Here is a 27,993-nt window from a genome sequence, read left to right on the forward strand (position 1 = left end):
GTCGTCCGGGTAAGGGAGGGTTTGGCCGGTAGGGATTTCCTTGTCTCATCGCGCTCCAGCGACTCCTGTGGCGGGCTGGGCGCAGTGCGTGCTAACCAAGGGGGCCAGGTGCACGGTGTTTCCTCCGACACATTGGTGCGGCTGGCTTCCGGGTTGGAGGCGCGCTGTGTTAAAGAAGCAGTGCGGCTTGGTTGGGTTGTGCTTCGGAGGACGCATGACTTTCGACCTTCGTCTCTCCCGAGCCCGTACGGGAGTTGTAGCGATGAGACAAGATAGTAATTACTAGCGATTGGATACCACGAAAATTGGGGAGAAAAGGGGATAAAATGTATTTAAAAAAAATATATAATTTTTTTTTATCATAATCGGTTGACTTATAATTAAGTCTATGATTTGATATTTGATAGAGCAGTCTGACTAAGCGGTGGTAGGAAGCAGCAGGCCCGTAATAATTCATTCAAACTTTACTGCGTTTGCCAGCAGCTCTTAGCAATGTTTGAAGCACAGCGCTGTTTATGACTTCAAGCCTATCAACTCCTGAGATTAGGCTGGCAATACTAAAGTGCCTATTAAAACATCCAATAGTCAAAGGTTTATGAAATACAAAAATGGTATAGAGAGAAATAGTCGACGCGTCATAATTCCTATTATAACTACAACCTAAAACTTAACTGGGAATATTGAAGAACTGGGAATATTGAACCACCAGCTTTCATATGTTCTGAGCAAGGTACTTAAATATTAGCTTTTTTACATGGCACATATTGTACTTTAAATTGTCTCCAACACTGTGTTTTTGCATTACTTAAACCAAATTGAGCATGTTTCATTATTTATTTGAGACTAAATCGATTTTTATTTATGTATTATATTAAGTTAAAATAAAAGTGTTCATTGTTCATTCAGTATTGTTGTAATTGTCATTATTACAAATATATATATATATAAAAATCGGCCGATTAATCGGTATCAAATTTTATTTGTCACGTGCCAAATACAACAACCAACAATGCAGTTCAAGAAATAGAGTTAAGAAAATATTTACTAAATAAACTAATGGAAAAAATTCAATAAAAATGAACAATAAAATGACATAACAATAATGCAGATATATACAGGGGGTACCGGTACCGAGTCAGTGTGCAGGGGTACCGGTACCGAGTCAGTGTGCAGGGGTACCGGTACCGAGTCAGTGTGCGGGGGTACCGGTACCGAGTCAGTGTGCGGGGGTACCGGTACCGAGTCAGTGTGCAGGGGTACCGGTACCGAGTCAGTGTGCAGGGGTACCGGTACCGAGTCAGTGTGCAGGGGTACCGGTACCGAGTCAGTGTGCGGGGGTACAGGCTAGTCCAGGTAACTTGTACATGTAGGTAGGGGTAAAGAGACTATGCATAGATAATAAACAATAGAAGCAGTGTAAAAACAAAGAGGGGGGTTAATGTTAATAGTCCTGGTGGCCATTTGATTAATTGTTCAGCAGTCTTACAGCTTGGGGGTAGAAGCTGTAAAGGAGCCTTTTGGACCTAGACTAGGCACTTAGGTACCGCTTGCAGTGCGATAGCGGAGAGAACAGCCTATGACTTGGGTGACTGGAGTCTTTGACCATTTTTCGAAAAGACCGAATGTAATATTGAGATTTTATGCTGTCTGCCCATGGTAGACAGCAAATTTGCCGGCCTCCCTTAAGTCAGTGCTTCGGTACCCTGGAGAACCATCCCTCCTGGTCATTACATGGGTGTGAGTTTTAGGGTCAGTTTAATTGACCGTCAGATTATGCCCCTCTGCATCCCCTTACCCCCCCCCCCACCCACCCCCTGCCACTCCCACCCTGCTCCCCAGGTTCCAGCCCACTAGGCCTAGAAAAGGGAGTCTCCAAAACAAGTACTGTCTTTGTATCACCCCACTCTGCCAGGAAATCGAAACCGCTTTCACCGCGGATGCCGCAGAAAGGGGTGGACATGGGCCCAGAAAACCACCTGAGCGGTCTCGGGTATCGGCTGTAAAGCACTCTGCAGGTGAAGCCAAAAAGTACAAATGGGTGAGCGCTACTGAGGCATCAGTGGAGCAACCGTTTGGGGATGTTTTTGATGTGAAAAGACATCAAATCCCTTAAACAGAAGGAATTCAGGCAAGGAACTAATGCTTCTTCACCATTGGGGTTGGCTACACAAAATGCCAAATGTTTGCTAAATAAAGTAGCCAAATTCTTGCCTGACAGCTGTCAAGAAGGCAGTATGCTGTTGACTCTCCAGAACTGATCCACTAGGGGTAATATATGCGACATGTGGACACTTGCTTGTCGAACATCTCATTCCAAAATCATGGGCATTAATATGGAGTTGGTCCCCCCTTTGCTGCTATAACAGCCTCCACTCTTCTAGGAAGGCTTTCCACTAGATGTTGGAACATTGCTGCGGGGACTTGCTTCCATTCAGCCACAAGCGCATTAGTGAGTTTGGTTAACTGATGTTGGGCGATTAAGCCTGGCTCGCAATCGGCCTTCCAATTCATCCCAAAGGTGTTCGATGGGGTTAAGGTCAGGGCTCTGTGCAGCGCTCTGTGCAGGCCAGTCAAGTTCTTCCACACCAATCTCGACAAACCATTTCTGTATGGACCTCGCTTTCTACAAAGGGGCATTGTCATGCTGAAACAAGTAAGGGCCTTCCCCAAACTGTTACCACAAAGTTGGAAGCACATAAGATTTCCCTTCACGGGAACTAAGGGGCCTAGCCTGAACCAGGAAAAACAGCCCCAGACCATTATTTCTCCTCCACCAAACTTTACAGTTGGCACTATGCATTGGGGCAGGTATCGTTCTCCTGGCATCCGCCAAACCCAGATTTGTCTGTAGGACAGCCAGATGGTGAAGCGGGATTCATCACTCCAGAGAACACACATGGTGATCTTAGGCTTGTGTGTGGCTGCTCCGCCATTGAAACCCATTTCATGAAGCTCCCGACGAACAGTTTGTGTACTGACGTTGTTTCCAGAGTCCGTTTGGAACTTTGTAGTGAGTGTTGCAACCAAGGACAGATGATTTTTACGCGCTACACGCTTCAGCACCCCGTTCTGTGAGCTTGTGTGGCCTACCACTTTATGGCTGAGCCGTTGTTGCTCCTAGACGTTTCCACAATAACAGCACTTACAGTTGACCGGGGCAGCTCTAGCAGGGCAGACATTTGATGAACTAACTTGTTGGAAAGGTGGCATCCTATGATGGTGAGCTCACTGAGCTCTTCAGTAAGGCCATTCTACTGACAATGTTTGTCTATGAAGATTGTATGGCTGTGTACTAGATTTTATACACCTGTCAGCAACGGGTATGGCTGACAGGGATGTCGACATACTTTTGTATATATAATGTACCTATAGCTCCACAAGTGGTAGGTAATAACACACTATCTTTAACAACTTCAACACAAGAACTGAGAGCTATTGTGAGATTGAGAAAGAATAGTGAGACTAATGCGTATTTGTGCTGTGTCAGACCGTTATTGACAGAGGTATCTCAGAGTGGAGATATGTCTATTGTGTCTTGACAGTTAGATCTGACTGTGATTTACAGGATCAGGCTTATTCATCTTAGATTTCAATTGGTTTCAAATGGTCTACTACTCCACCCACCTAGTGTGCTATACAGTTTACGTTCAACCAACTACCTATGAAGCCCTGCAGGAATGTGTGAAACTCAGCACATAGTTATAGCCTGTCTAAGCCAGTTGACCCCATGAACTGTTAACTGGCAAACAGAAAAAACGGTAAAAATCCAGAGGGTTTAAGAGTTTAAAATTATTTTTAAAAACATGACAAAGCCGAATTATATTAGGCTTAAGCTTTGCTTATATTGGTACCATAAAAGGTCCTCAGGAGGACAAAGCAGTCTTTCAAACATCAGATACTGAGTCTCAATGAAAAAGGTGAGCCTGGAATTGCAGGTGTTTTCCAATAGAAGGCACTTCATTCATGGACAAAAGGCTTCTTGTAGCTGGAAGAGGACGCAGGTAGAGCTGGGAAATACATTTTGACTGTAAAACAATGAGGTTTTATAGCTTTTCAATGTGCCACCTCTAACTTGCTCGGAACTGGATGACTACGTGCCTACTTCTCCTGTCTTCTCTCATCGGTTTTAGGGGCACTGGCGGAAACAGGCCAAAATGTAATTAAAGTGTAGATTAAACATAAAATCCTTTGTCAAACTAGACAGTCACACCAAAATATAAACATTTCATGTGCATTGACTCACTCAGTACCATGAGGAACTATAAAATTGGATGGAGTCACTTTCACTTTTTTTTTGTAAACGAGTACCTGGTTTAATAGGCTGTATAATTGGACCATTCAACTTGGCGATTATCTTCATTAAAGCTTTGAGAGCTTCTCCTTAACGGTCGAGGGTCTTCGATCGTTTTAATTAACGAGACACAATTCCTTCTCCGAACCTACAGTGGAATCAATAGAACCAGAGCAGGCCATTGGGCGACTGCCCCAGTTAGTCTGCCTGTGCCTTTGTCGACCTTGCTCCTTGGAGATCTAATCTGTAGAGATGATGAGAGATTGGGTCCTATCCCGGAGTTCTCTTGTCAGGTTAAGATTAAATTAAACTCCTTTAGCTGTTTCACCTGGGCCTTGGGCCAAGGTAATTGAATAGAGATGCCTGGAAGTTTTATCCAGCGAGGATGAATATAGTAATCCCTTCTTCTCCCATGGTTTCACATATGTCACCTGAGTGCAGAGCCGGTGGTGCAGACTGCCTGAACATTCTATGGGGCAGTGCCAGTTTCTGTTTATTAAGACATGTTCCATGGCAGAGATTAAATCACACAATGCCCTGCGTAGGGCTCTCCCTTAACTCAGCAGTCCAAAAAGGAACCATTGCTTTAACGATTCATCTTTGGCCTGGGCAAATCCCTTTCTGTTCACAGGTGCCAACATTAAGATCAGCATGTTCGTAACTCTTAATTTGGGACAGGATTAGAAATGAAGACTTGGGTGTTCTGTTTATGGCAATGAGGTCTTTCCACACCACATGTGTGATTCACCACCTCGGAGACTAACTAGAGGGCGCCTACCACTTCGAAAGGTAAATAAATCCATGACAGAGTTTATTAAGTATTCAGAAGTCAGTGCTGCAAGAACACAGAGATGTGAAAATTGTACCTTAATGAAATGCTCTTGTTTTCAGACAAATCTCTCCCACCTCTCTTTCTGCCTCACCCTACCTAGTTTAAAATGTTGATTCAAGATAACCTTATGAATTCCAAGTTTTCCTCAGGTAGGACACAATGGCAATCTGCCAATGTTCGTAAGCGACTCTTATCAGTCACTGTGGCAACCTGTTTGTCTTTGGGTCATACATCACCTCTGGACAGGGACATCAACCCCCATCATCCATCCTAAAATCATGAAAATAACATGGGGAAAGGGCAGGTGCCTCAGACCAGACCTTATTAGTGCAGGAACCATCCCTTGTGGTTCTGGATCATAGGTTTTCACCTGCCCCTTCAATCAGAAGACTAGCCTCCAAGGAACCACTGACACTCCCCTTTTTCAACAATGGGGCATTCCATGGGCATTATTTATTTTGACACCATGGGTTGGAAAACAACCAGTCCAATGAAAATAATGGGGAAATGTTGTAGATGATCTCATATGCATTTAATTCAACTGGGAATTTCTCAAGACTCCACAGCAAGGCAGATTTCCTGAGGTAACTATGTTTAAGTATGGGGGGAAGCCTGAGTAGGTGACGTCCATCAATCTCTCTCTACACACAATGATAGCCTGTCCTCAACTTGTCAATGACATAAACCGGGTGGGAGGCTGCATGACATAATGACATGGCGCTCAGATGACACGTGATGGAGGTGTAGCCTGAAGGTTTACTTTTTGTTTTACATGTCTATATTAAGACCCTATACCTCAAAGCCTTGACGTCATTGCTTTCACAACATATGGAGTCTTCGCGTATCATAATCATATGACATTCATGTAATGCTATGTTCTCATTTTGCTCCTGTTTTTCATTAACGTTAAATCCTAGCTGCAGGGGAGTTTATCTAAACGCCTTCTGAACAAAACCATTTACATCTTGTCATCCAATTATATAATATGTAGCTTTTGTATTAGTGCTTATAACAGTAGGTTTGTTGCAGGGGTTTGTTTGGAGGGTGATATAATGGGGGGTTAAAAACTGAGAAGACCATGAGAACTGAGAAGACTCATTTTTCCCTCTCCACCTTTCTTCTTGCCATCTATCTGGTCATCTTAACTCACCACCATCCACCCCTCTCTCACTCTGTCTATCTATCTCTCCATCTGTCTCCTTCCCTCTCCTCTCTTTTCATGGGGGGAAAGTGGCTGCTGAATCAAAGCAGGCCAGTGAACAAGGCCCCCTCTTTTCAGCAGAGTGATAAAAAGTTAATTGGTAGTGTGTGACCACTCAGATTCCTGTGTAATTGCCTCGAGTTGGGTCGGCCTTGATGAAGTCAGTTATACGACACAGAGGGAGAAAAACACCAAAAAGCAACTTAAAACCTTGGCCAGTATCCAAATGATTTAATGAAGAACCTTCTGCAACAAACTGGCAACTAACAAAAGGAACACATGTGCTTGAAGCCACATTGTAGTTACTGTTGATTACAGGCACATTTTGTTGATTCTATTGTACATTACATCCATCCAACTTACCGAAATATATATATATATATATTTTTTTTATCTTTAGTATCTTTCTTTGAAACCAGGAATTGAACTTATTTGCTGCTTTTCTGAAAAGACCCCAATTTTTGGGGGGGATTAAGATCAGGACTCAGAATGTGGCAAAATATGGTCATATGGAAAAAAACGGTATTATCATCATCATATTATTATCATCATGCTTAATATCAGATGGGTTCTTATCAGATATGTTCTGACTGAGTCGTAATCCAATAATAAAAAACACAGCTTGTGCTATCTATCCACAGCATTAGCAGTAGTATGTCTTCACATGTGCTTCTCCTTCACTATAAACACACTGACCCAGAAGTCTGTGAGCTAGATCTTACTGCCAAGGACCGGCGCCCAATAAATTAAATGATAGTCAAACTTTAAACATTGTGCAGCAGCACTGTTTGAGCAATACCAGAGCTCAGGGTTGCAACACTTATCTCTGTGTTGCAGCAGTAGGCTATAGCTACATGATATCAGCGATTTTTTTTTTTTTTTATTATTATTTTTTTAACCAACTATTGAGATTTGACTTGCGATATAGATCAAAACACTTGGGTGAACTGTTGGAACCATATAAATAGAATGATTTATATTAAGAAACAAAGTGGAAAAGTGTCCTTGTTTGGTACAATCTGTAGACTGCATTTGACCTAACAGAACAGCCTGAAAACTGACAAGACGGAGTTAACTACAGACGTTACACGCGGCTGAGTTGCATTTCAAAATATTGCATGTGATATGGATCTCTTGCTATATGGATATTTCACAGGTCAATATGGCGATTTTGATGTGGATTAGATTAATTGTGCAGCCCTACTACCCAGGTAACCCAAGTTCATCCTTTTATTTATAAACTCTCTATTCTGTCTTACTGGAGGGGGCCCTTGATGAAACCAGTCAAACAGACACATATGGATGGATTCTTCTCTGCCTTTTCCACTCTAAGGCCATCATCAGCTGAGGCCCTCCTCAAGAACAGGGCACCACTTCAAACAGCTCATCGCCAAATTCCCCTGTGATCTCCCACTGTCCTGACAGCAGACTGACAGACAAACACACAGACAGACATGATAAGAAGGGGGAGGAGGGCTCAGTTTCACTCTTGACTACCCTGGAAAATGACTGATGGCAGGAGATAGAGGGAAGAGGGACACGGCTGATAGAGGGGCTGACAGGTTTGAGATGGGTAGAGAAAGAGAAAAAAAGAAAGAAAATGGAAGACGGCCACAGTGGAAGAAATGGGGCTGCTGGGTGCATTGATAAAGGAAGAGAGCGAGATAACAGGATGACAAGGACAGAGAGAAGCCTAACATAATCCTGCATAGGTTGCAGTATCAAGTTGGCGCAATGCTAGAATGAGAGATATAGCTGAAAATAGGGCTAGTCTGGAAGAATTGGGATTTAAAGGCCGGGGGGAGGGCATAATACAAATGCCAGCACCATGCCCCCCTACTTTTCCCACACACCGAGCACCAGACTTGTACAAGTATGGAGCCTTGACTTGAAGAGAGCGGGTAGGCAGTCTGTTTTGAACTTGTTTTGGTTGTGCACTGGTGGACTACTGGCAGCAGTTGGTGTGTATGGGACCATGCTGAGAACCACCTGTCCGGACAAAGTCAACCAAAAGTAAGTACCCTCTGGTGAGTGATGCTTTATGGGTAGCTTAGATTTCATTCAAAATTATGTCCTTGTTTTCATATTTCAAATATGTTGTGTGTTTAATGACAATGACGTAACATAAATAAATATATGTACTAATGTAAGATTTCAGAGCAACATGTCAGCTATATGTTTACATGATGAGTGAGAGCTATAGGCCTACGTTAAGTGAGAGCAATACTCAAGAAATGCCAAAGAAATATGCATAAATAGAAACTGGGAACTGGGAAAATGGCAATACATTTCTGTTTCCTGGAAGCTGTGTAGCCCTGGCTAGGTCCTGAGTGACAGATTGAGACAGGGGTCAGCAGTGGATCCCTGGGCCGGCAGGTCACACACAAACAGGCTAGCCTTTTGTGGCACTGCAACTGTCATAGCTGAACATTAATGGAGAGAGAGGGAGGGCTATAGGTGGCTGGGTGTGTGGTTTCCTGACCACTACAACAACAACAACAAAACTGATTAAATTGTAGGCTCAGTTACTGTACTCAAAACATTATGGTGCTAAATGCATATAGTTTTACATAATTCTGGATCATACTTAGTGATGAAATCTCTAAGTTGAATGATCAAATGATTGGTGTTGTGGTTTGGACCACAGTTATGGGCAGTGAGTGACACAACATAACCATTTCTGTTCCTCAGTTGCCAGTACCCCATAGTTAAGAGTACACAGTACAGACACTTAGATGTCCATTGTTTGTCCTATGGCTCAACCATTGGAAACTATTGGGCATGAGTGTTCCGCATACATTTTCAATGGACCAATACAATGGCCTTTGTTCGATGGTTAAACATGTCACCAACAGCTGTCTGCTGAATGGACAACAGTTCACAACAATGGACTACTACGTTGCCATCGATAACAAGATTTGCGCCCCTTAGAAGCAGAAAAAAATAAACACCACAATTTACCACTACAATAAATATTTCCATATTCGATCAATTATTACGTTTTCTGTAATACTTACAATAATGGCTAGATGTGACCTATGAATTAGGCTATGCAAAAATCTGTAGCCTACACTATCAATCACTTATTGCGCCTTCCTCCATTGCAAAACCGTGTAACCGTGCAATTGACTTACCTTTGGCAATGTTTGGTCAGTTTGTTTCTGGATTTAGTTGAAAATGGTGAGGTAGTTATCTTTTTCGTCGCCTACAACTTCGGTGTATGACCCATGTTGCCTCGTCTCCGTGTGGTTGACAGGGCTACAGGCGCAGCGGGACCCGGGAAGAGGCGGGGAAGCCAACCGGAGGGCGGGGTTGAAGGGCAGGTGAAGTTTCCCTCTCGAGGAGAAGTGGATATGGGAATCTTGCGTGGGCAAGTGTGAGGACCCAAATCACCCCCGCACAAGTTGTTCATAATAGCTGTTAAAAAAATTACACAATTTCCCAGAAGAAAAACAACAACATATTGATATAGATAATATACATATTTTTTATTGTGTCTGAAACAAAGTGTTCAGTCTATGGATCCAAGATGATCATGTAGGCCTATTTAAATAAGTAAAGGGAAAGAAATAGGCTATTATGTTGGCTAACACCAGACTTGTTCAGTTTTATCTGTCTTTATTTTAATGAATCTTGACATCTGAAATTGCTATCTTACACCATGCAGTCATCATCAACAGCACTATTGTGTCCGAACAGAACAGTGTGGTAGCTTATTAGGTACAGGACAGAGATACATCTTGTGGTGAACATCGGCCTACATATGGCATATGATGAGAAAATGGCTAAGTATGATTTATGTCAGAGTTTCTCTTTAACTTGTGAAAACCGTTGTCTGAGCAACATTGTCCCTTGTACCATAAACCTCATTGATAGTTGACTCAAGCGCTTTCTTTGCAAATCTTTCAGACTAAGAGTTACTAACAGTGACCAAAGACACTTCAGAAGAGAGAGCGACAGATGGAGAGAGAGAAAGAGAGAGAGCGAGAAGCGATAAGGTAAATTAAATTTAAAACAGGAAATGACATTCAGCTCAGGAATTTGACAGAAGCCAACAGTCATCGTGTAAGTAAATTAATGCATGACTTTCAACAGGAAACCAGTGTGAGAGGTGAACGAATGCTAGACCCTGTTCCAAGACACCTTAATAGAACACATTTCACAACAGCATAATTCATTATTCACTGTGTACTTAGACATTATAAAAAAACATTGAATCGTTATCTTTAACTCTGCATTGTTGGAAAATGACCCGTAAGTAAGCATTTTTTATTTTGTATTTGTATTTGTACGACTGTCTTAATTTTTTCCCTTACCTCATACAAAGTTAAGAAAAACAATTATTTAGACTTTGTGAACTAGAATGAAAGAGCCAGTTGAAAAGCACTTGATTTGATACATGACAGAGAGCAGATATCTACAAAACATTAGCCCGAATATCCTTTAGCACCATGAATACAGGTGGACCACAAGTAGACAAGTGACATGGAGGAAATACTCTAGATCCCAGACCAATGACAACCTTATATAATTTGTAAACCATTCTGATTGTATTACTTCTTTAGAGCGGAGAGAGTAAATCCAGAAAGACCAAACATGAAATCCCTGATAAACCCTATAACTCAAACACTTCAGTTCCGACTAGCCCATACACTGCAAGATCTACTGATGGGCTGATCAGCATCATTGCAGTGGGGAAACAACCAATCACACAACTCATCATCTCTTCAACTTCAGATTACCACAGGTATTCAATCATCTTTTTCTACACCTTCATTTATAAAGAAAATTGACGATACAGCTTTTAAAATAACAAACTGGCATGTGAGACATTCAGTCTAAAGCAGCAAAAAACGAAACCCAGCAAAGGAAGGAAATACGGTATAATAACCATGTTAGGCATTACAAAATACCTTACATCTTTTAGGTCTAATTCCTCGGAAATTTTCACAAGCTGTACGATCCGTCAGTTTTGGCTTCATAGCACCTCATTAATGTATTTCGATTTGGTCTGCATGTAATACAAATGAAAAGACTCAATGCCCCGGAAACCAAGAATATAGAAAATATTTGCAGGAAATTCAATGTTCTGTCTCAACAATCTGCTCCAATGCTGTCTTAAAATGTTGTTACTGTAGCTTGGCAATTATTAAAACCATATGGGATACATACTCTGATTTAGAAATGTTTACAATAAGAAAGTTGATCTGTATCTTAACAATGTGCATCTCAAGCAGAGTAGATTAGTAAAGTATGACCATAGAATCTTCACGTGACTTCAGTAGTGTGTGATATTGTCAAAGCACATGTTCAAATAACTAACATCAATGTTGCATAAATAAAATGTGTAAAATAAATAGCAGTTGCGCAAATAATAATCATTAAATCAACAAAATTCAGTACAAAACAGAGTGCTCCTTTCAAAACCACTACTTTTAAAGGTGATCTTAAACATTCATCAAAAAACACTATGTGGGTTCTAAAACACACTACAATACTAACTGTGTCTCCAAACGTTCATCCTTAACAACATCCGGGTCCCTTCTATTGTTTCTGAGGGCATTGGTGTTAGACAGAAACCCCTAAACAACCATATTCAATGTAACCCTCTAAACCACCTTTTCTCATAATTTATCTTAAAGGAAATCCAGCCTGTTTCACAAGATACAACACTGAACAAGCACCAGAGAGACATCACCCTCAACAACATATAGTAGTAGCTCATTACACATTTCAGTCAGAGAGAGAGAGAGAGAGAGGCATATCGATACAACATCAGAAACAGAGGCAGAGTGAGAGTGAGAGAGAGTCAAGAAGGCGAGAGATGAAAAGCACTTTTTCAGCATTACGGAGTCTCTCTTTCCTCTTGCTGAGGATAGGAGACCTATTAATAAAGATATCTGGCTTACAGAGTGTGTTTTTTTCAGGAATGAGGAGTCTGGAGTCCCAGTAAAGGCAGAGTGGTGAGAGAAGGAGAGGAGGATTGGTCCCAGTGGTTAGAGAGAGAGATAGCAAGGTCCATGGGGAAAGAGAATATCCCAGACAGTCCCGGAGTGGGGTCCGGTCCCAAACGGAGAGGAGATATGGTCTGTACATCCAGCTGGAAAATCCAGCTTCCACCTGCAGCTGTGAAAAAAGAGAGAGAGAAAGACTCAGGGAGAGACTCAGAAAGAGATTGTTTATGGTTCGATTGCCTAGTATCGCATTGTAAGTGTGAGGTAATAGCATTAGATTGGTGAAGTATTTCAGATAACATGAGGTCATGAAAGGGACAAAAAACACAAAGCTCTGATTTTATATATACATGTGCTGCCCCCTTGAGGACCAATATTGAACTTTATATTTGAAATGTAGAGGCTAAAGTGCCTCTGAACATTTTCCTAGGGACCCTAATGCTCTTTAAGATTCAGATATTGTGTACTAGTTTCTAGAATAGAGTGAATGCTTTGGTCCTGACCTAGATATTGGCACCAACACAGATGTCATTGAGGCCTTTGGCTTTCTCTGTAAACCTCAAGTGATTCCCAGAGTTCTCTCAGGGCTGATTAAAGCCTGAATTAAAGCCTTTGAGACTTCATTAATTAATGGCTGGTTTCCTGGCTGTCATTAATCTTCTCAAAGGCCAAAGGCACCAGAGTGGGCCAATACCAGACCCCATCATCAATTAGTCCAATGTGATTAAGTCATGCTAAACGCGTGACAAAAAGAGAAATGGCCACACAGCTGGGCTCAGGGTTACCATACGCATTTCTTCCAAGATGTGATTTGGCTGAATCAAGCATTCAACAGCTGTATTGTTTCAATTTCAGCTGTGAATAAATTGTAAGGAATGAATGTAAGGTTAAAAATAGAGCAGTGTGGGAAGTAGGAAAGGTCATTGGAGTCCATCAGAGAGAAGGGATCTACTAAGCTTTCTGGAGCAGTCGCAAGGCATATCCACTTGTTGGACCTCAAACTAAGCACTAAAATCGTACATATATTCCCACAAAAAACTTTATTTAACTAATGAATTGATCAATGACTAATGACAATGTGTCCTGTACTAACCTGTGCTTTATTTGCTGCGGTGCTGCTGCTGCTGCTGCTGCTGTTGCTGGCGGTGGGGTGATGGAGAGGCCGGGTGGCGGTGGTGGTGAGGGCTAGACACCCCTCCACCCCCGCGGATAGAGCCTCCACGGATGGAATGACCCGCTGAGGGAGAGGATGTGGAGTGCTGCTGATGTCCTGCACGGATGGGCTTAGCTACAGAGAGAGAAGGGGCGAGGCAGGGAATATACACTGATATGAAACTTTTCATACAATTTCCTGTACAACACACACACAGATATATTAATACAGAGATATGTCAGCTAAATTTAAGTTACCTGGAAATTATTTATCACTGGATACAGTATGAAACATGAAGCTCCCTGAGACACGTAGGGGACAACTTCTCCCTACATTCTCTACTGTGTACCACTGTCATGACGTTGGGTTGGGGGTAGGTTTATGACAGTCATAAACACCTCTTTCCCCCTTTTTCTCTCTCCCTACTATAACTGATGTGACATAAGAAAACCCATTGGTTAACATAGAGATTCTGAGAACATCAGAAGTTGGGGGGGAATGAACTATATTCTGGTAATCCGACCAACTGAACATATGCGGTGGTACTTAAGGTATATTATGTCAGTTCGGTTGCCCTCTGACACATTCTCATCAATGATAGAATGACATAAACTCTACTGTGGAAAGTCTAAACGTCAGAGGTATCGGATTCACATGGACTTGTTGTTTAATTAAAATGCTTGAATATGAAATTATTTGTGAAGATATTAAATGTAATTTTAGCTTCCAAATGAGAGATTTGGATTTTCATAAATTTGGGCATCTGCTCAACTAGGGGCCCGCCCCTGTGAAGAGACATGAGTTATAAACTTTTCAGACACACCCCTCTCCCTCCACTATAAAAGCCATTGACAAAAATATAACTTCCTGTTCCGGGTACATTTAGGATGACGATCCGATGTCAGAATGGTTCAGATAATAACTACAGAACTAAGCCAACATCAGCATGGACTTTGGTTGTAAATGGTATGAACTTTGAACTTGTATTCACTACAGAAGGGATACCTCCTAGCCGTTGAGTTAGCAACAGCTGCTACAAACGCAGGTTAGGAAGGACAGTCAGAGTATCCCGTCTACTACACATCGACGCTACTCCAACGTATCCAGTGACCACCGGAGACATTCTTCAAAGGACAGAGGACTCGGTTTGGCAAGACGGCCTTCCATCTACCACCAATCTACTGAAGCGCAGCTCAGAGTAAATATTTATTGCATTTTCCTTTTCAAATGGGCGGTAATTTAGAATGCATAAGATACTGTATTCACGATAGCACAGCTTCGGCCCTGTTCCAGTCTCCCGCTCTTTCACTAAAACCCCTTCCCTTTGTGTAACAAGCTGTCATATCTATTCCGCCCGCTAGGGACGTTTTTCTTTATGACGGCACTTTGTAATCAAGTTATGATTTAATTGTGTATGTGTGTTTCTGTGTGATTAGTTAGGTATTTAGTAAAATAAATAATTAAACCCAATTTTGTATTGCTGATTCAACTTGTTAGCCAGGATTCTTGCAGATAACCAAGGATTTACCACTTTCAGATAAGACTGAATAAAATGACGATTAATGTGACTGCTATGGATGTAAAATATTACTAAATCTTTAAGAGTTTATTCGGAAGATAACAGCTCTATAAATATTCTTTCGTGGTGTCCCTCTCTAGTTAATTACATTTACCTGATTAGTTCAATCAGGTAATATTAATTACGGAGAAATTATTTTATAGAATAGCATGTCATAGCAATTAATCTGGCATAGTCAAAGACACGACACCACCGTCTCTCACCTATTTGTGCAGAGTGCCCCCTCCTGGAGGTGTTCTTGGAGAGCATGGCCTCTTTGATGCGGTCCACCTCCTGCAGGTAGCGTTTGCGGTCCCTCATGGCACTCTCTTTGGCCTCCCTCAGGGCCGCTTCCAGGGCCTTGACCCTCTCAGCCGTAGCCCGCAGACGCTTCTCCAGCTTGGGCAGCTCACAGCGCAGGTCGGCGTTATCGCGCACCAACTGGAGAGGAGAGACGGGGAAGAGGAGGATATGTAGTCACAGTGTGTGCGTGTGTGCGTGCGTGCGTGCGTGCGATTCCTACCTGTTTGTGGACCTTGGTGAGCTGCTCCAGGTTGTTCTCCAGGAAGGTGATCCTCTGTCTCTGAGCCAGGCTGCCCCCAGCCTCCTCATTATCCATTTCTGCACTCTGATTGGACAGAAGCAAGGAAGTGACATCACACATAGGGCTGTGGCGGTCACAAAATTGTGTCAGACGGTAAGTGGTATGCAAATCACTGCCGGTCTCAAGGTAATTAACTGTTAATTAACATAAACATGTTAAGCATCTCCGGGCTTCTATGCATAGAAGCTGCTGATGCACGCCTTTAGAACATCTACATGTTACTAAGTTTAATAAATCTATTTAACATAGCCTACACTATCACAATAAAATCCACTATTTATTTAGTTGCAATAGGCCTATATATCTGGGAATGTCTTAGAAATCAAAACATATGGGCTGCATGATGCAACTCTATATTAATGATTTGGAAAAAGTTGCAAAAAAGGAATGCGCTCTGATCCTTGCGCTTCCCGCGGAGACCGAGACAATTGCATTGCTGCTCTGCTTGTGGGGCAAGCAAGTTAGGGGATACGTAATCAATGGAAGATGGAATTAAAATGCCAGTATTAAAAGTGAAATGAGAAAGAAAGGCTACGACGACCAAGTTGTTGTTATGTGTAGGCTAACTGTAGGACAGTGAGAAGAGCAGTAATGTTATGGCTAGCCTCAATTAGCATAGTTAGCTAGCATCTCTCGGTTTGATGCAGTCAAGACAGGTACTATACGATATACTATATAATCTAATGAGATAATAAATAACTAGCAAGAAGTTAGTTTAGCACGAGATAACAGTAGTTGCGGTCTCTCCCTCCATGTCTCTGCTCAGGTGCTCTGAGCCTCCGGTGTCTTACTCACACTCACATTAACACACAGCATGGCCTCTGCTCCCTGACCTACAGCTGCTAGCTCTGTGTCTCTCTCTCTCTCCCTTTCTCCATCGCTCCGGTTTAATAAAGTAACAAAACAATTGCCTTTTCTGCTGCTTCCCTCACTCGGATCAGACCAGTTGTTCTTTAGGTCATTTCGGGAACGTGTTTTAAAAATGTATTCATGCATTCTGTGTCCATTTCGGGCCTGGAGCTCTAACTCCCATCACCATTTGTCCTCATTATTCCGATTACTCAAATTAAATCAGGAAGTGTTTAGCGAATGATTAGAGGGACAATATAGTGCCGAGTACCAGGCCATTAGCGAGGGCCATTAGCAAGTTCGGTTGGCTACCCATCAGCGCCATTCATTTGCACAGTTTTGGATGGGATTATCGTGACCAAGAGGGAATTTGACTGGGTCATGACTCGTGACTGGTGGTGTGGTGGTACACACCCCAACTGCTGACATTTACAGTATATGGTACATCGTGTGGGAAACTGGTTCCTAAAGTCACCTTGGTTTGTTGTTGCCTTTGCCTTCTGGCCTTAGTAACCAATAACACCTCACCAAACAATGGCAACAGCCTTGTTAGTTGTTAGCAGAAAAGGTGGATGTAAAGGCATACAGTAAGCCCACAAATGAGTGCATATGTGAAAGTTTACAGAGTGGAAACATTCCAGCTGAGCCTTAAGGAGATATCTCCCCCAATAACCTATCCTTCCTGTACTTACCATGCTGACGCGGGAGGTGAGCTCTTGGATGAAAAGCCTGCGCAGGTTGTGCAGGGTCTGAAGCTCCTTGGCCTGGTGGAATTGATACATCTCATGGTCAATGAGTTCAACATCAATCAACACCTGAGACGTACGCTATAATAACGCCCTCCACTCACCACAGTTTCTTCGAGCCCCTTCAGGTCGTCCTTGGCCTGCTCTCTCTTCTCATTCATGAAGCTTCAGCAGAGAGAAAGAGAGGACACATGGTGTTCAGGGCTTGGCAATTCATTTCATGTTACAACCACGCTATGACCATGTTATAACCACGTTATGACCATGTTATAACCACGTTATGACCATGTTATAACCACGTTATGACCATGTTATAACCATGCTACACACACGTTTGAGGAGAACAGAACAGCGCTGTGGTAGATAGTGTAATAGGCAGACTTACACAAGTTTCTGCAGTTGCTCGTCCTTCTCCAGCTCCTCGGCCTTCAGTTTGTCATTGTCTGACTGCAGCTTCCTCTGTTCCAGCTGCAACCCCTGGTTCAGACTAGCGGGAGAGCACAGTGGTCACTATTCAGTAAAGTATAAATCAATGCTACACTGTACATACTGTCCTTATCGCATGGGACTATGTTTACTACCTGAAATGGGACTTTAAAAAAAGACGTGTAACTGAAATAAATAAAAAGGATGTTACTCCTTGAGCTCGTCCAGGACCCTCTGCTTGTGGTCGATCTCATCCCGCAGGCGAGACAGCTGCTTCTGATGCACCTCTCTGTGGTTCTCCATCTGCTCCTCTAGGGTCTTCTACAGAGTGCAGAGGGGAACACAGGGTCAAGGGTCAAAGTTCGTTGATTTTATTTATCTTTCACAGGAACCTGAAAGAGAGTGGGGGGGGGGGGGGTACATCGGAAATGGGAGGGATGAGAGAGGGAGAATGAGAGCAATAGAAAGATCTTTACCTTCATCTCCACTGCATCCTGCAGTTTGGTCAGGTGCTCCTTCTGCTTATCCATCACATGTACCTCTTTCATTTTCTCTGTGGAGATGAAAAATGAAAAAACAAGAGACATAGTTTATTTTTCTTTGTGTGATGGACTGATTGGTGACAGGCATGTTTGTGTTGGTGTCCGCGTGTCTCACCCTGTGCATGTAGTGCGTGTAGCTCTTCCATCAGGGAGTCCTGGCTTTCTTCCAGCTGTCTCTTCTTCTGCTCCATGTTCTGCATGTAGTCTGTCAGAGACTTGATCTTAGCCTGGTGCTGCATGGAGGACACACACCATCAGGCAGGGACGGGGTTAATAACAGTGCAAAAGAATACTTTCTCTAACCAGGTTTCCATCCAATTTTTTAATGCGAGTATTGTAAATGTTGGATAAAAAAATGTCATGACAGGTCAGATTGTTTTCGGTAAACTTTCCAAATGTGGACAAAACACGCTAGACAGGGTGAGCTCTTTTTGTGTGTGTCACATATTTTTGTGTCTGTAAAATTAATTATTGTCGGTGAAAATGTTGGTGGGAACGTTTTTATGCGCAAATATTGATGTACTGTAATAATCATCGTATGGAAGTAAACTTCAGTCACGCGATGACATGTTGTGTGGTCCTCCCACTACGACTCAACAGGAAAGCATGACGTTTCTTAGGCTACAGATTAAATGAATTATGATTAACTTCACAGGGTGGTGAATGTGCAAGATGATGAGCTTGATGCTCCTTTCCAATAAATATCAAGGGTCATGTTCTGGTGACATGATGATCGATGCTTGGCTGTCGACTGACAAATAAAAAGAATCTCGCTCTTTTGTCCATAATTACATTTACATTTAAGTCATTTAGCAGACGCTCTTATCCAGAGCGACTTACAAATTGGTGCATTCACCTTATGACATAATAATTAATCTCATCATGTTGACTATATGTGCAATCTATCCAACAGCGCTCAGATATCGCTGTTGGATAGAGCACACGTGCCAATACCAGAGTGGGCACATTCGCTATATAACGCAACATTTTTTGTGAGAAAACCATCAGTAGAGTTGAAAATGCGAAGGAAACCCATTTAACTTGCATTTTTTATTTGATACATGGGAATTTAACCGCAAATGGTATTTTATGTGCACTACGTCATCACGAACAGCCTTTTAATCTGCAACAAGTCAATTTGATGGAAACACATCTCTGGTGGGAAAATGCGCATATTGTTTTTCTGCAGATTTTTTAAATATTTGCATGAAAATCTGTCGCCAATTGGATTGAAACCTAGCTACTACCTCACTTTCCAACCAAGCTGCATGAACAGAATAGTTAACTGAAAAAAGGAAAATATTCAACAAGTCTTGAAGGGCAATGAGAGTGGACAGTTTTTTGTTTTATATATAGAAGATTATGCTAAATCCACTTCCTGGTTACCTGGGAGATGAGTAACTGACAGGAGGCCAGCTCCTTCTCATTGGCCTGCATCTTGCGGGAGGTGTCGACAAGGGAGCTCTCCAGCTGTTTGCTGCGGTTCACCAGAGACTTGACCTCCGACTTCATCTTACTGATGTAAAGACGGGCCATGGTGAACTCCTCCTCGATGACCTCATTCACCTCCATCATCTGAGGAGCAGAGAGAGTGAGTGAGATCGTGTATGAAATATGTGCTTGTATGGAAAACTGTTTGTAACAGGTAGTGTGTCTCAATGACAGAGTGTGTACATGTGTGTATGAGTGTAAGTGTGTAATTGTGTAATATGTCTGTATAATGTGTGTCCTTACAGCCTTGAGGTCACTGGTGCCGATGATGCCTCCTATCTCACTGAGGTCTCGGAGCAGTAGACTGAGGATCTCTGCTGCTCTCTTCTTATGGTGACTGCTGAGCTCCTGTAGACTGGACAGCTCCCTCTGCACCCCCTCCAGAGTGGTCTGAAACGCACACACATTTTACAATCACAGTCCAGTCATAATCCATATTCTAGAATATGTTTTGAACGGGGCAGAGGAATGCTAGAGAAATGGTCTGAGTTTCATTCCAGGAATGTTCCCTTCCCTCTGCCCTTGTTCACTCTCCTTCACGGATCTGAGACAACTGGGTAGGTGAAAGCAATTGTTCCTGAGGTGTACATATCCAGTCCTTTGAGATCTGTAGCAACGCGGATGCCCCGCCCACCTGAGGATCTGTCTTTTCCTATTTCCTGTGTTTGAGGGTGAAAAATCACTTCAATCTCACTGGATTGATTGCTTTCATTTTACTCTTGCCACTCTTTCATACTTTTTCTTGTGCCTGTCGTTTCTCCCCACATTCTAAGAAAATGCTGACAACAAATGTAATACCTGAACTTCATTCATTATTTGTCCATGCCAGTAAAATGTTGTATGTGCAATAATTCAGTCAATATCTGATGGATATTTTTTTTAAATGCCATGCCACGGATACAAAGTATTCCCCCACGCCCGCCACCGCTCGTCCCTCTGGAAACCTCTTTCTCAAAGCTAAGGATCCGGATCACATTCTGCCCATGTGTTATTTAACTCACACATTTGTTTTTCTAACACAGCTGATGTTCACACTCCCCCTCGCTTCACATTTCGCTCATTACACACCCTCTTCTGTACCATGGTGATGTAACCTATGTCTCTGCCTCATACTTCTGAACAGCTGAAATAAAAACCCTGCGGCGATTTGAACGAACATTCCAAAACATTTATATTATGAAGGCTACAATCTTCTCTGTCTGTCGTAACGGATATTGCAGTTGCACAAGCAGGACGCAGTCCCTACTCGTTGGAGCAAAAACAATCAGTGTTTTGTGTGATGGTGTAGGGTGATCTTTACAGTTTCTGCCGTATCGTAGTTCCTGAAAAAAATAACACTACCTGACTGCCTGTCTGCTTCTTGCGAAGCTTAGCCAATGTTTGCAATGATGAAGAAAAAATAACATTCAATCGCTAATTAGACTGCGTGTCTGTGTTTTGAGATGACCCCCGGTACCACCCCTGCCCCGTGGGCCTGAAAGAAAAGAAAGTAACAAGTCTAAATATACATACAGTACCAGTCATAAGTGTGGACACACCTACTCATTCAAGGGATTTTCTTTATTTTTTTTACTATTTTCTACATTGTAGAATAATAGTGAAGACATCAAAACTATGAATTAACACATATGGAATCATGTAGTAAATATAAAAGTGTTAAACAAATCAAAATATATTTTATATGGGAGATTCTTAAAAGTACAACACCCTTTGCCTTGATGACAGCTTTGCACACTCTTTCATAGTTTCGATGTCTTCACTATTATTCTAAAATGTAGAAAATAGTAAAAATAAAGAAAAACCCTGGAATGAGTAGGTGTGTCCAAACTTTTGACTGGTACTGTATATACTTGGTTTGTATGTGTGAGGCTTTAGCTGAGATTGTTCTTTACAGTCAAGTATATTTGTCCAGGCCTGAATGATTCCTTGACTAGCACCATTCATTCTCGCTGTTCATAATTCTAATGTTATCATTTCTAATAGTAACTGAATCCACTGGTTAAATGGTAGAGAGTGGGGTGATTGCCATCTTAGAGCCATCATTTTCTTCACAGCAGTGCTGCCTGCCAGCAATAATCTTCTCTGATTGATTGAGAGATTCAACGGGTTAGCATCATGAAGTAACATAATAGATGCAAAGCATTGAATATTTATATAAAAAAATAATTTTGTAACTTTGCCCCAGGAGCATTTAACTGCAGGTGACTCCCACATCATATGAAGGAATGTGCCAACCTGATTTAGGGGACACAGGGAACAGTTGGGAGTAAAACATTTTCTTGGTGTTAAATACAGTCTGTGAACAAACTTAAAATGTATAAATTGATGGTTCAGATCACGGGATGCTAAGGTCATATTTGTCCATATTCTGCTCCAGTTAAAGGGTCGTTCAGGTTCAATTAGATCTGTGGACCATCCATTTGTAATGGCTAGCTCAGAATATGAGCTTCCCAAAGGTTTTTACATTATAGAGATCAGTACTTTCGGGAGCCCATATTATTTATTTATAAATCCCATCATTGGATAACCATCATTTTATAACTTGAGATGAAGCAGAATTTATCTATGATCGTCAATGAGTTTGGGAGTGATTACGATATATTGTATCGTTTTAACAATATTGAAAAAAAAATTGCACTAGTTGGCTGTACCTGCACCAAAACTCCATTATTTTCCTTCATAGCTGACTGATCAAAACTAGTTTTCTCATGGCTCTCTTGTCTCTCTGCAGCAGACATACAGTGAGCAATATGTTTGGAACACCGAAACGCAATAAAATCACAGTATCGAATCACAATAAATACAGAATCGTGAGAATCGCAATACATATAGTATCGGCACCGATGTATCGTGATAATATCGTATCAAGAGGTCCCTGGCAATTCCCAGCCCTACCAAACATGTCGATAACACATTTAGTGTAAAACCTGTAAATAGCTGCATGCAGCCTACTCCCCTCCTGAAAAAAGAATATGAAATCACACTTATGCTTACTGAATCATGGTGCTCCACAACTGTTTTGTGTACAACATGAAGTTTGTAGGAAATCACGCTTATGCTTTACAGCTTACTGAGGGAATGCAATAGTTGGAACAGTTTTGTGCACAACATTAAGTTTGTAGGCTACACCAGTGACCAGACATAGGCGATCAAAGAAGGGGTAGCGGCAACGGAGCACTCAGCACCGCAGCTACTTAGGCAGCGGAGTTTGGCACAAAAAAAATCCTGTAAATGTGCAGAAATATATGTATTTTTAGCCTGGGAAATTGGGATACAGCCACTCTGTTTAAAAAAATCAAAACGTTTGGAGTATCTTCATATATTATACAACTGTTGCGTTCATTAGAACTGTTCTAAAAATCTTTTAACAATTTTGATGATGATTGCTACCGTAAAGGGTTAGTGTGTTCAGAGGAGAGGGATCTTCCTGGAATGAAACACAGCCCTGGAGACCAAACTTCCTCCCAATATGACTCACGCTCTTCTGGTTGAGTTCCTCGCTGAGCTGGTTGTTGGAGCGGTTCTTGTTCTCCACTTCCTGGCTCTTGTGGTCGTAGTTAACAGCAAGCTCCTCCAGGGCCTGCAGCACCTCCTTCACCTCCTCTTTGGCCACCTCGTTCTCCCTCTGCAGCCTGGACAGGTCCTCCTGCAGCTTCTCATAGTCCTTACGGGCCGAAACCAGCAGCTAGATGGACGTGCAGGTGAGATGAGTAAACACACACACACACACACGTTAGCACATACACAAATAACATATACACGCTAAATTCAATCAAACAATACGTTTCCAGCACAGTACTTAGACCCCCCAAATATAACACCAGGATAGAAGCATCCTACAGTCTCTGGCACAAGACGAGGTATTATAAATCCACATCCCATAATGAAAGCACAAATGCACTTCACAGGAGGTGGACAAGATGACAGAATGGCATTAAAGCAATTGTTTCTCTCAGCAGTTAGATTGTGCCCTGCTCCAGCCTTCAAACCCTTGACTATTTGCCTAGAGCGTAATGGACGTGTTACCATGGCAATGTCTTTCTTTTACAAATCCCTTTCTATAATTCCTTCTTTAAAAACCATTAGGAAAGAATACTTGTATCTGATATGACTCACAGAGTAGGCAGCTGACACGGAGTCCCTACTACTACAGAAGTTGCATAGCGTGTGATGTGCGTGATGAAACAAAGGTCTACACTAAGTATACAAAACATGAACACTTCCAATGAATGATTAGGTGAATCCGGGTGAAAGCTATGATCCCTTATTGATATCACTTCAATCAGTGTAAATGAAGGGGAGGAGACGGGTTAAATAAGGATTTTTATCCCTGAGACAATTGAGACATGAATTGTGTATGTGTGCCATTCAGAGGGTGAATGGGCAAGACAAAACATTTAAGTGCCTTTGAACGGGGTCTGGTAGTAGGTGCCAGACGCACCGGTTTGTGTCAAGAACTGCAGCGCTGCTTGGTTTTTCATGTTCAACAGTTTATCTGTGTGTATCAAGAAGGGTCCACCACCGAAAGACATCCAGCCAACTTGACACAACTGTGGGAAGCTTTGGAATCAACATGGGCCAGCATCACTGTGGAATGCTTTCAACACCTTGTAGAGTTCATGACTCGACAAATTGAGGCTGTTCTGAGGTTAAAATGGGGAAGGTGCAACTCAATATCACCACTAGATGGCAATAAACACAAATTCAAGTTATGCACTCTGTTTATGAGTGTAAAAAACATACTCCTTTGCTCATTGCACTAATTAAATTTGATGAATACCTTCACTTTTATCAAGTTACAGCATGTCAATCTACGAGACTAAGGAATATAGATGAAGGAGATGTGTTGTATAGGGTTGGATAAGCTCACCTCATCCAGATGAAGGAGATGTATTGTATAGGGTTGGATAAACTCACCTCATCTAGATGAAGGAGATGTGTTGTATAGCGTTGGATAAGCTCACCTCATCTAGATGAAGGATATGTGATGTATAGGGTTGGATAAACTCACCTCATCTAGATGAAGGAGATATGTTGTATAGGGTTGGATAAGCTCACCTCATCTAGATGAAGGAGGTGTGTTGTATAGGGTTGGATAAGCTCACCTCATCTAGATGAAGGATATGTGTTGTATAGGGTTGGATAAGCTCACCTCATCTAGATGAAGGAGGTGTGTTGTATAGGGTTGGATAAACTCACCTCATCTAGATGAAGGAGATATGTTGTATAGGGTTGGATAAGCTCACCTCATCTAGATGGAGGAGATGTGTTGTATAGGGTTGGATAAGCTCACCTCATCTAGATGAAGGATATGTGATGTATAGGGTTGGATAAACTCACCTCATCTAGATGAAGGAGATATGTTGTATAGGGTTGGATAAGCTCACCTCATCTAGATGAAGGAGATGTGTTGTATAGGGTTGGATAAGCTCACCTCATCCAGATGAAGGAGATATGTTGTATATGGTTGGATAAGCTCACCTCATCTAGATGAAGGAGATGTGTTGTATAGGGTTGGATAAGCTCACCTCATCCAGATGAAGGAGATGTATTGTATAGGGTTGGATAAGCTCACCTCATCTAGATGAAGGAGATGTGTTGTATAGGGTTGGATAAGCTCACCTCATCTAGATGAAGGAGATGTGTTGTATAGGGTTGGATAAGCTCACCTCATCCAGATGAAGGAGATGTATTGTATAGGGTTGGATAAGCTCACCTCATCTAGATGAAGGAGATGTGTTGTATAGGGTTGGATAAGCTCACCTCATCTAGATGGAGGAGATGTGTTGTATAGGGTTGGATAAGCTCACCTCATCTAGATGAAGGATATGTGATGTATAGGGTTGGATAAACTCACCTCATCTAGATGAAGGAGATATGTTGTATAGGGTTGGATAAGCTCACCTCATCTAGATGAAGGAGATGTGTTGTATAGGGTTGGATAAGCTCACCTCATCTAGATGAAGGAGATGTGTTGTATAGGGTTGGATAAGCTTACCTCATCTAGATGAAGGAGATGTGTTGTATAGGGTTGGATAAGCTCACCTCATCTAGATGAACGAGATGTGTTGTATAGGGTTGGATAAGCTTACCTCATCTTGATCGATCATCTGCTCTTTGAACTTCTCTGCCAGCTGACTGTGTTGGTTGATCTCATCATCCTGAGATGGGAGGAAAGAAGAAAAATACAATACAAAAATGTTGCATTCAGGTTTGGATTGACCAAGACTCTGTAATCCACTTTTTTAGGGGGGGGGGGTTAGCTAAAGCAGGGCTATGGCTGCTAGTGTGAGACAGATTTGTGTGCACACCAATGTTTATTTTCCCAACAGTTAATTGACTTGAGATTCCACAGAATTATGCATGTATGAGATTATATATCATTTGCATATGATTAAAGCCATCTTGTGGTTCATAAAATCTACAAACTGTCCCACCTCAATTAACCACAGACACAGCCCCTTTTCAGTCATCCATGACCATGACCCCTCATCACTCAGTGAGTCATCATGCTGCATTCATGTGCTCTCGGCATTATCGGAAACCGTGAACATTAAGACTGGGAAGCCCGATCCATTCCTCTCTGGCCCCGCCCACCTTGTCATCCAGCTGCTGGTACAAGTCGGTGATGAGTCCCTCGTATCGGGTCTTCTCCTCGTCCAATAGCGGGACAGGGGGTGGGGCGATAGTGTCAATCATGGGCGTGGCCATGGCGTCACCACTGTTGCTCTTCTTCTCCTTACTGCTCAGCTGTTCCTCCACTGGAACAGCCTCACCTGGTTGAGGGAGGGAGGGAGGGAGGGGCAGCAGTGGTTAGAGTGATGGACCTCAACCAAACAGTTGTGGGTAATGGAGAGGGAAAGCATGGACAGTTTTGACAGATTTTAGCTCACTAAATGTGCCTAAACGTCCTTATGACATTCATAACATGAGAGTGAGGGAGAAACAAAACAAACTGGACAGAAATCGTCTAAGCTCAGAGGAGAATAATATATATTATCTTTGTGTACCTATTTTTGTTCCATCCCATAAACAGAACACAGCCCAGCACAAACCCATTTCCACAGGAAACAGGCTGTATCACAACCGACCGTGATTGGGAGTCCCATAGGGCGCCGCACAATTGGCCCAACGTCGTCCGGGTTTTTGTTCCTCACTGACTTGCCTAGTTAAATAAAGGTTAAGTAAAAAATAAATAAACATGGGACATGAATAATGTGACAGGTGATGAGGCTGATACCCGCTGGCAGAACCAAGCGGGTGGCTTAGCCCCCGACCGTGCCGACCAGCCAAACACCACCACACCCAGAGATAATCCTCTCACAGCAGAAAGGGGGAAAGATGGATGAGTCTGTGTTGGGCAGCTCTCATGCAGACTTTAAGATAAGGCGGAAAAGCGAGGGATGGGAGTGGAGGGGGGAGGTAGAGTTATAAGCGGACAGAGCTCGGGGGAGGGGGACTTCTACTTCAGAGATCCAGAGGCAGACCGCACTCTGCCATCTTCAAGGACTGTCTGGGCATTTGTAGCTGTGGCTAATCTACAATGCAGCGCATGAATGCGTGATCTTATCTCTGAGAGAGAGAGAGTAAAGAAATGATGGGTAGCCGTGGCAACCGTCAGTCCGCACCGTCAGCTATTACAGTATACGTGGTAGGTGACACACAGCTAGAATATTGTGACATTAAATCTCTCTAACCACCACAATGGAGAACCCTGACCATACTGGTCTTCACATGCTGCAGGGATATACAATGTAACCCATTTGGGAGTATCAACAATCTGTTGATGCCTTACAGCTTGCATTATTTTGCAATGCAAATAGGAGATAATGTGTGCTTACTAATATTATTCACAATCTGCACAATCTCATGAATACAAAAGTACAAAAGGAGGCATATAAGCACAGCAGGTTGCTGCATGAGTACTGAGTGGAGGACGGTGATCGTTGCAAATGATGAACATACTTTTGATGAAAACAGAATCTAAATAAGGCCATTTCTTTGAGAGACAACATCCTCTATCCAGGTCACTCACTCAGAACATAGCCCAAACTAAGATGCAAAATTGCCTGCTGGGCAAAATCCTAACATCAACAAGCTATTTATTCTGACACAGGTTTTATTTAGAAAAAACAAAGCCGGCAAAGGGAGAACTAAGCAGTGAGTAAATGACAGAACTGGAAACAGAATGAGTGAACGGATGAGTGGTTTTGGAAAACATCTTCAGTCCCCAACGTACCCCATTAGAGAAGCCTATTCTACACATACAGTGCATTCGGATAGTATACAGACCCCTTGACTTTTTCCACATTTTGTTACATTACAGCCTTATTCTACAATGGATGA

The 27,993-nt window shown here is 42.4% G+C and overlaps 2 protein-coding genes across 4 annotated transcripts in view; both read right to left on the reverse strand.

The window, feature by feature from the left end:
• Window positions 1-9,609, reverse strand: part of LOC129821185 (ly6/PLAUR domain-containing protein 6B-like) — a 53,990-nt gene extending 44,381 nt beyond the window's left edge. For all 3 annotated transcript variants that reach the window (XM_055878543.1, XM_055878542.1, XM_055878541.1), the window contains exon 1: window positions 9,459-9,609. The gene's annotated coding sequence lies outside the window, so the exon portion shown is untranslated. The remainder of the gene's footprint in view (window positions 1-9,458) is intronic.
• A 184-nt stretch (window positions 9,610-9,793) lies between these two features.
• The window catches only part of kif5c (kinesin family member 5C), a 35,252-nt gene continuing 17,052 nt past the window's right edge, over window positions 9,794-27,993 (reverse strand). The window contains exons 12-26 of the mRNA XM_055878540.1: window positions 26,245-26,423; window positions 25,740-25,808; window positions 23,126-23,332; window positions 19,891-20,037; window positions 19,543-19,731; window positions 18,272-18,389; window positions 18,091-18,167; window positions 17,826-17,935; window positions 17,574-17,675; window positions 17,293-17,353; window positions 17,135-17,206; window positions 15,513-15,617; window positions 15,214-15,430; window positions 13,372-13,566; window positions 9,794-12,450 (exon numbers count right to left, since the gene is read on the reverse strand). Coding sequence (XP_055734515.1) covers window positions 13,379-13,566; window positions 15,214-15,430; window positions 15,513-15,617; window positions 17,135-17,206; window positions 17,293-17,353; window positions 17,574-17,675; window positions 17,826-17,935; window positions 18,091-18,167; window positions 18,272-18,389; window positions 19,543-19,731; window positions 19,891-20,037; window positions 23,126-23,332; window positions 25,740-25,808; window positions 26,245-26,423 — 1,841 coding nt within the window. The 3' untranslated portion in view covers window positions 9,794-12,450; window positions 13,372-13,378. The remainder of the gene's footprint in view (window positions 12,451-13,371; window positions 13,567-15,213; window positions 15,431-15,512; window positions 15,618-17,134; window positions 17,207-17,292; window positions 17,354-17,573; window positions 17,676-17,825; window positions 17,936-18,090; window positions 18,168-18,271; window positions 18,390-19,542; window positions 19,732-19,890; window positions 20,038-23,125; window positions 23,333-25,739; window positions 25,809-26,244; window positions 26,424-27,993) is intronic.

This window comes from Salvelinus fontinalis, chromosome 23 (genome assembly GCF_029448725.1).
Source record: "Salvelinus fontinalis isolate EN_2023a chromosome 23, ASM2944872v1, whole genome shotgun sequence".
In the NCBI taxonomy this organism is placed as follows: Eukaryota; Metazoa; Chordata; class Actinopteri; order Salmoniformes; family Salmonidae; genus Salvelinus; species Salvelinus fontinalis.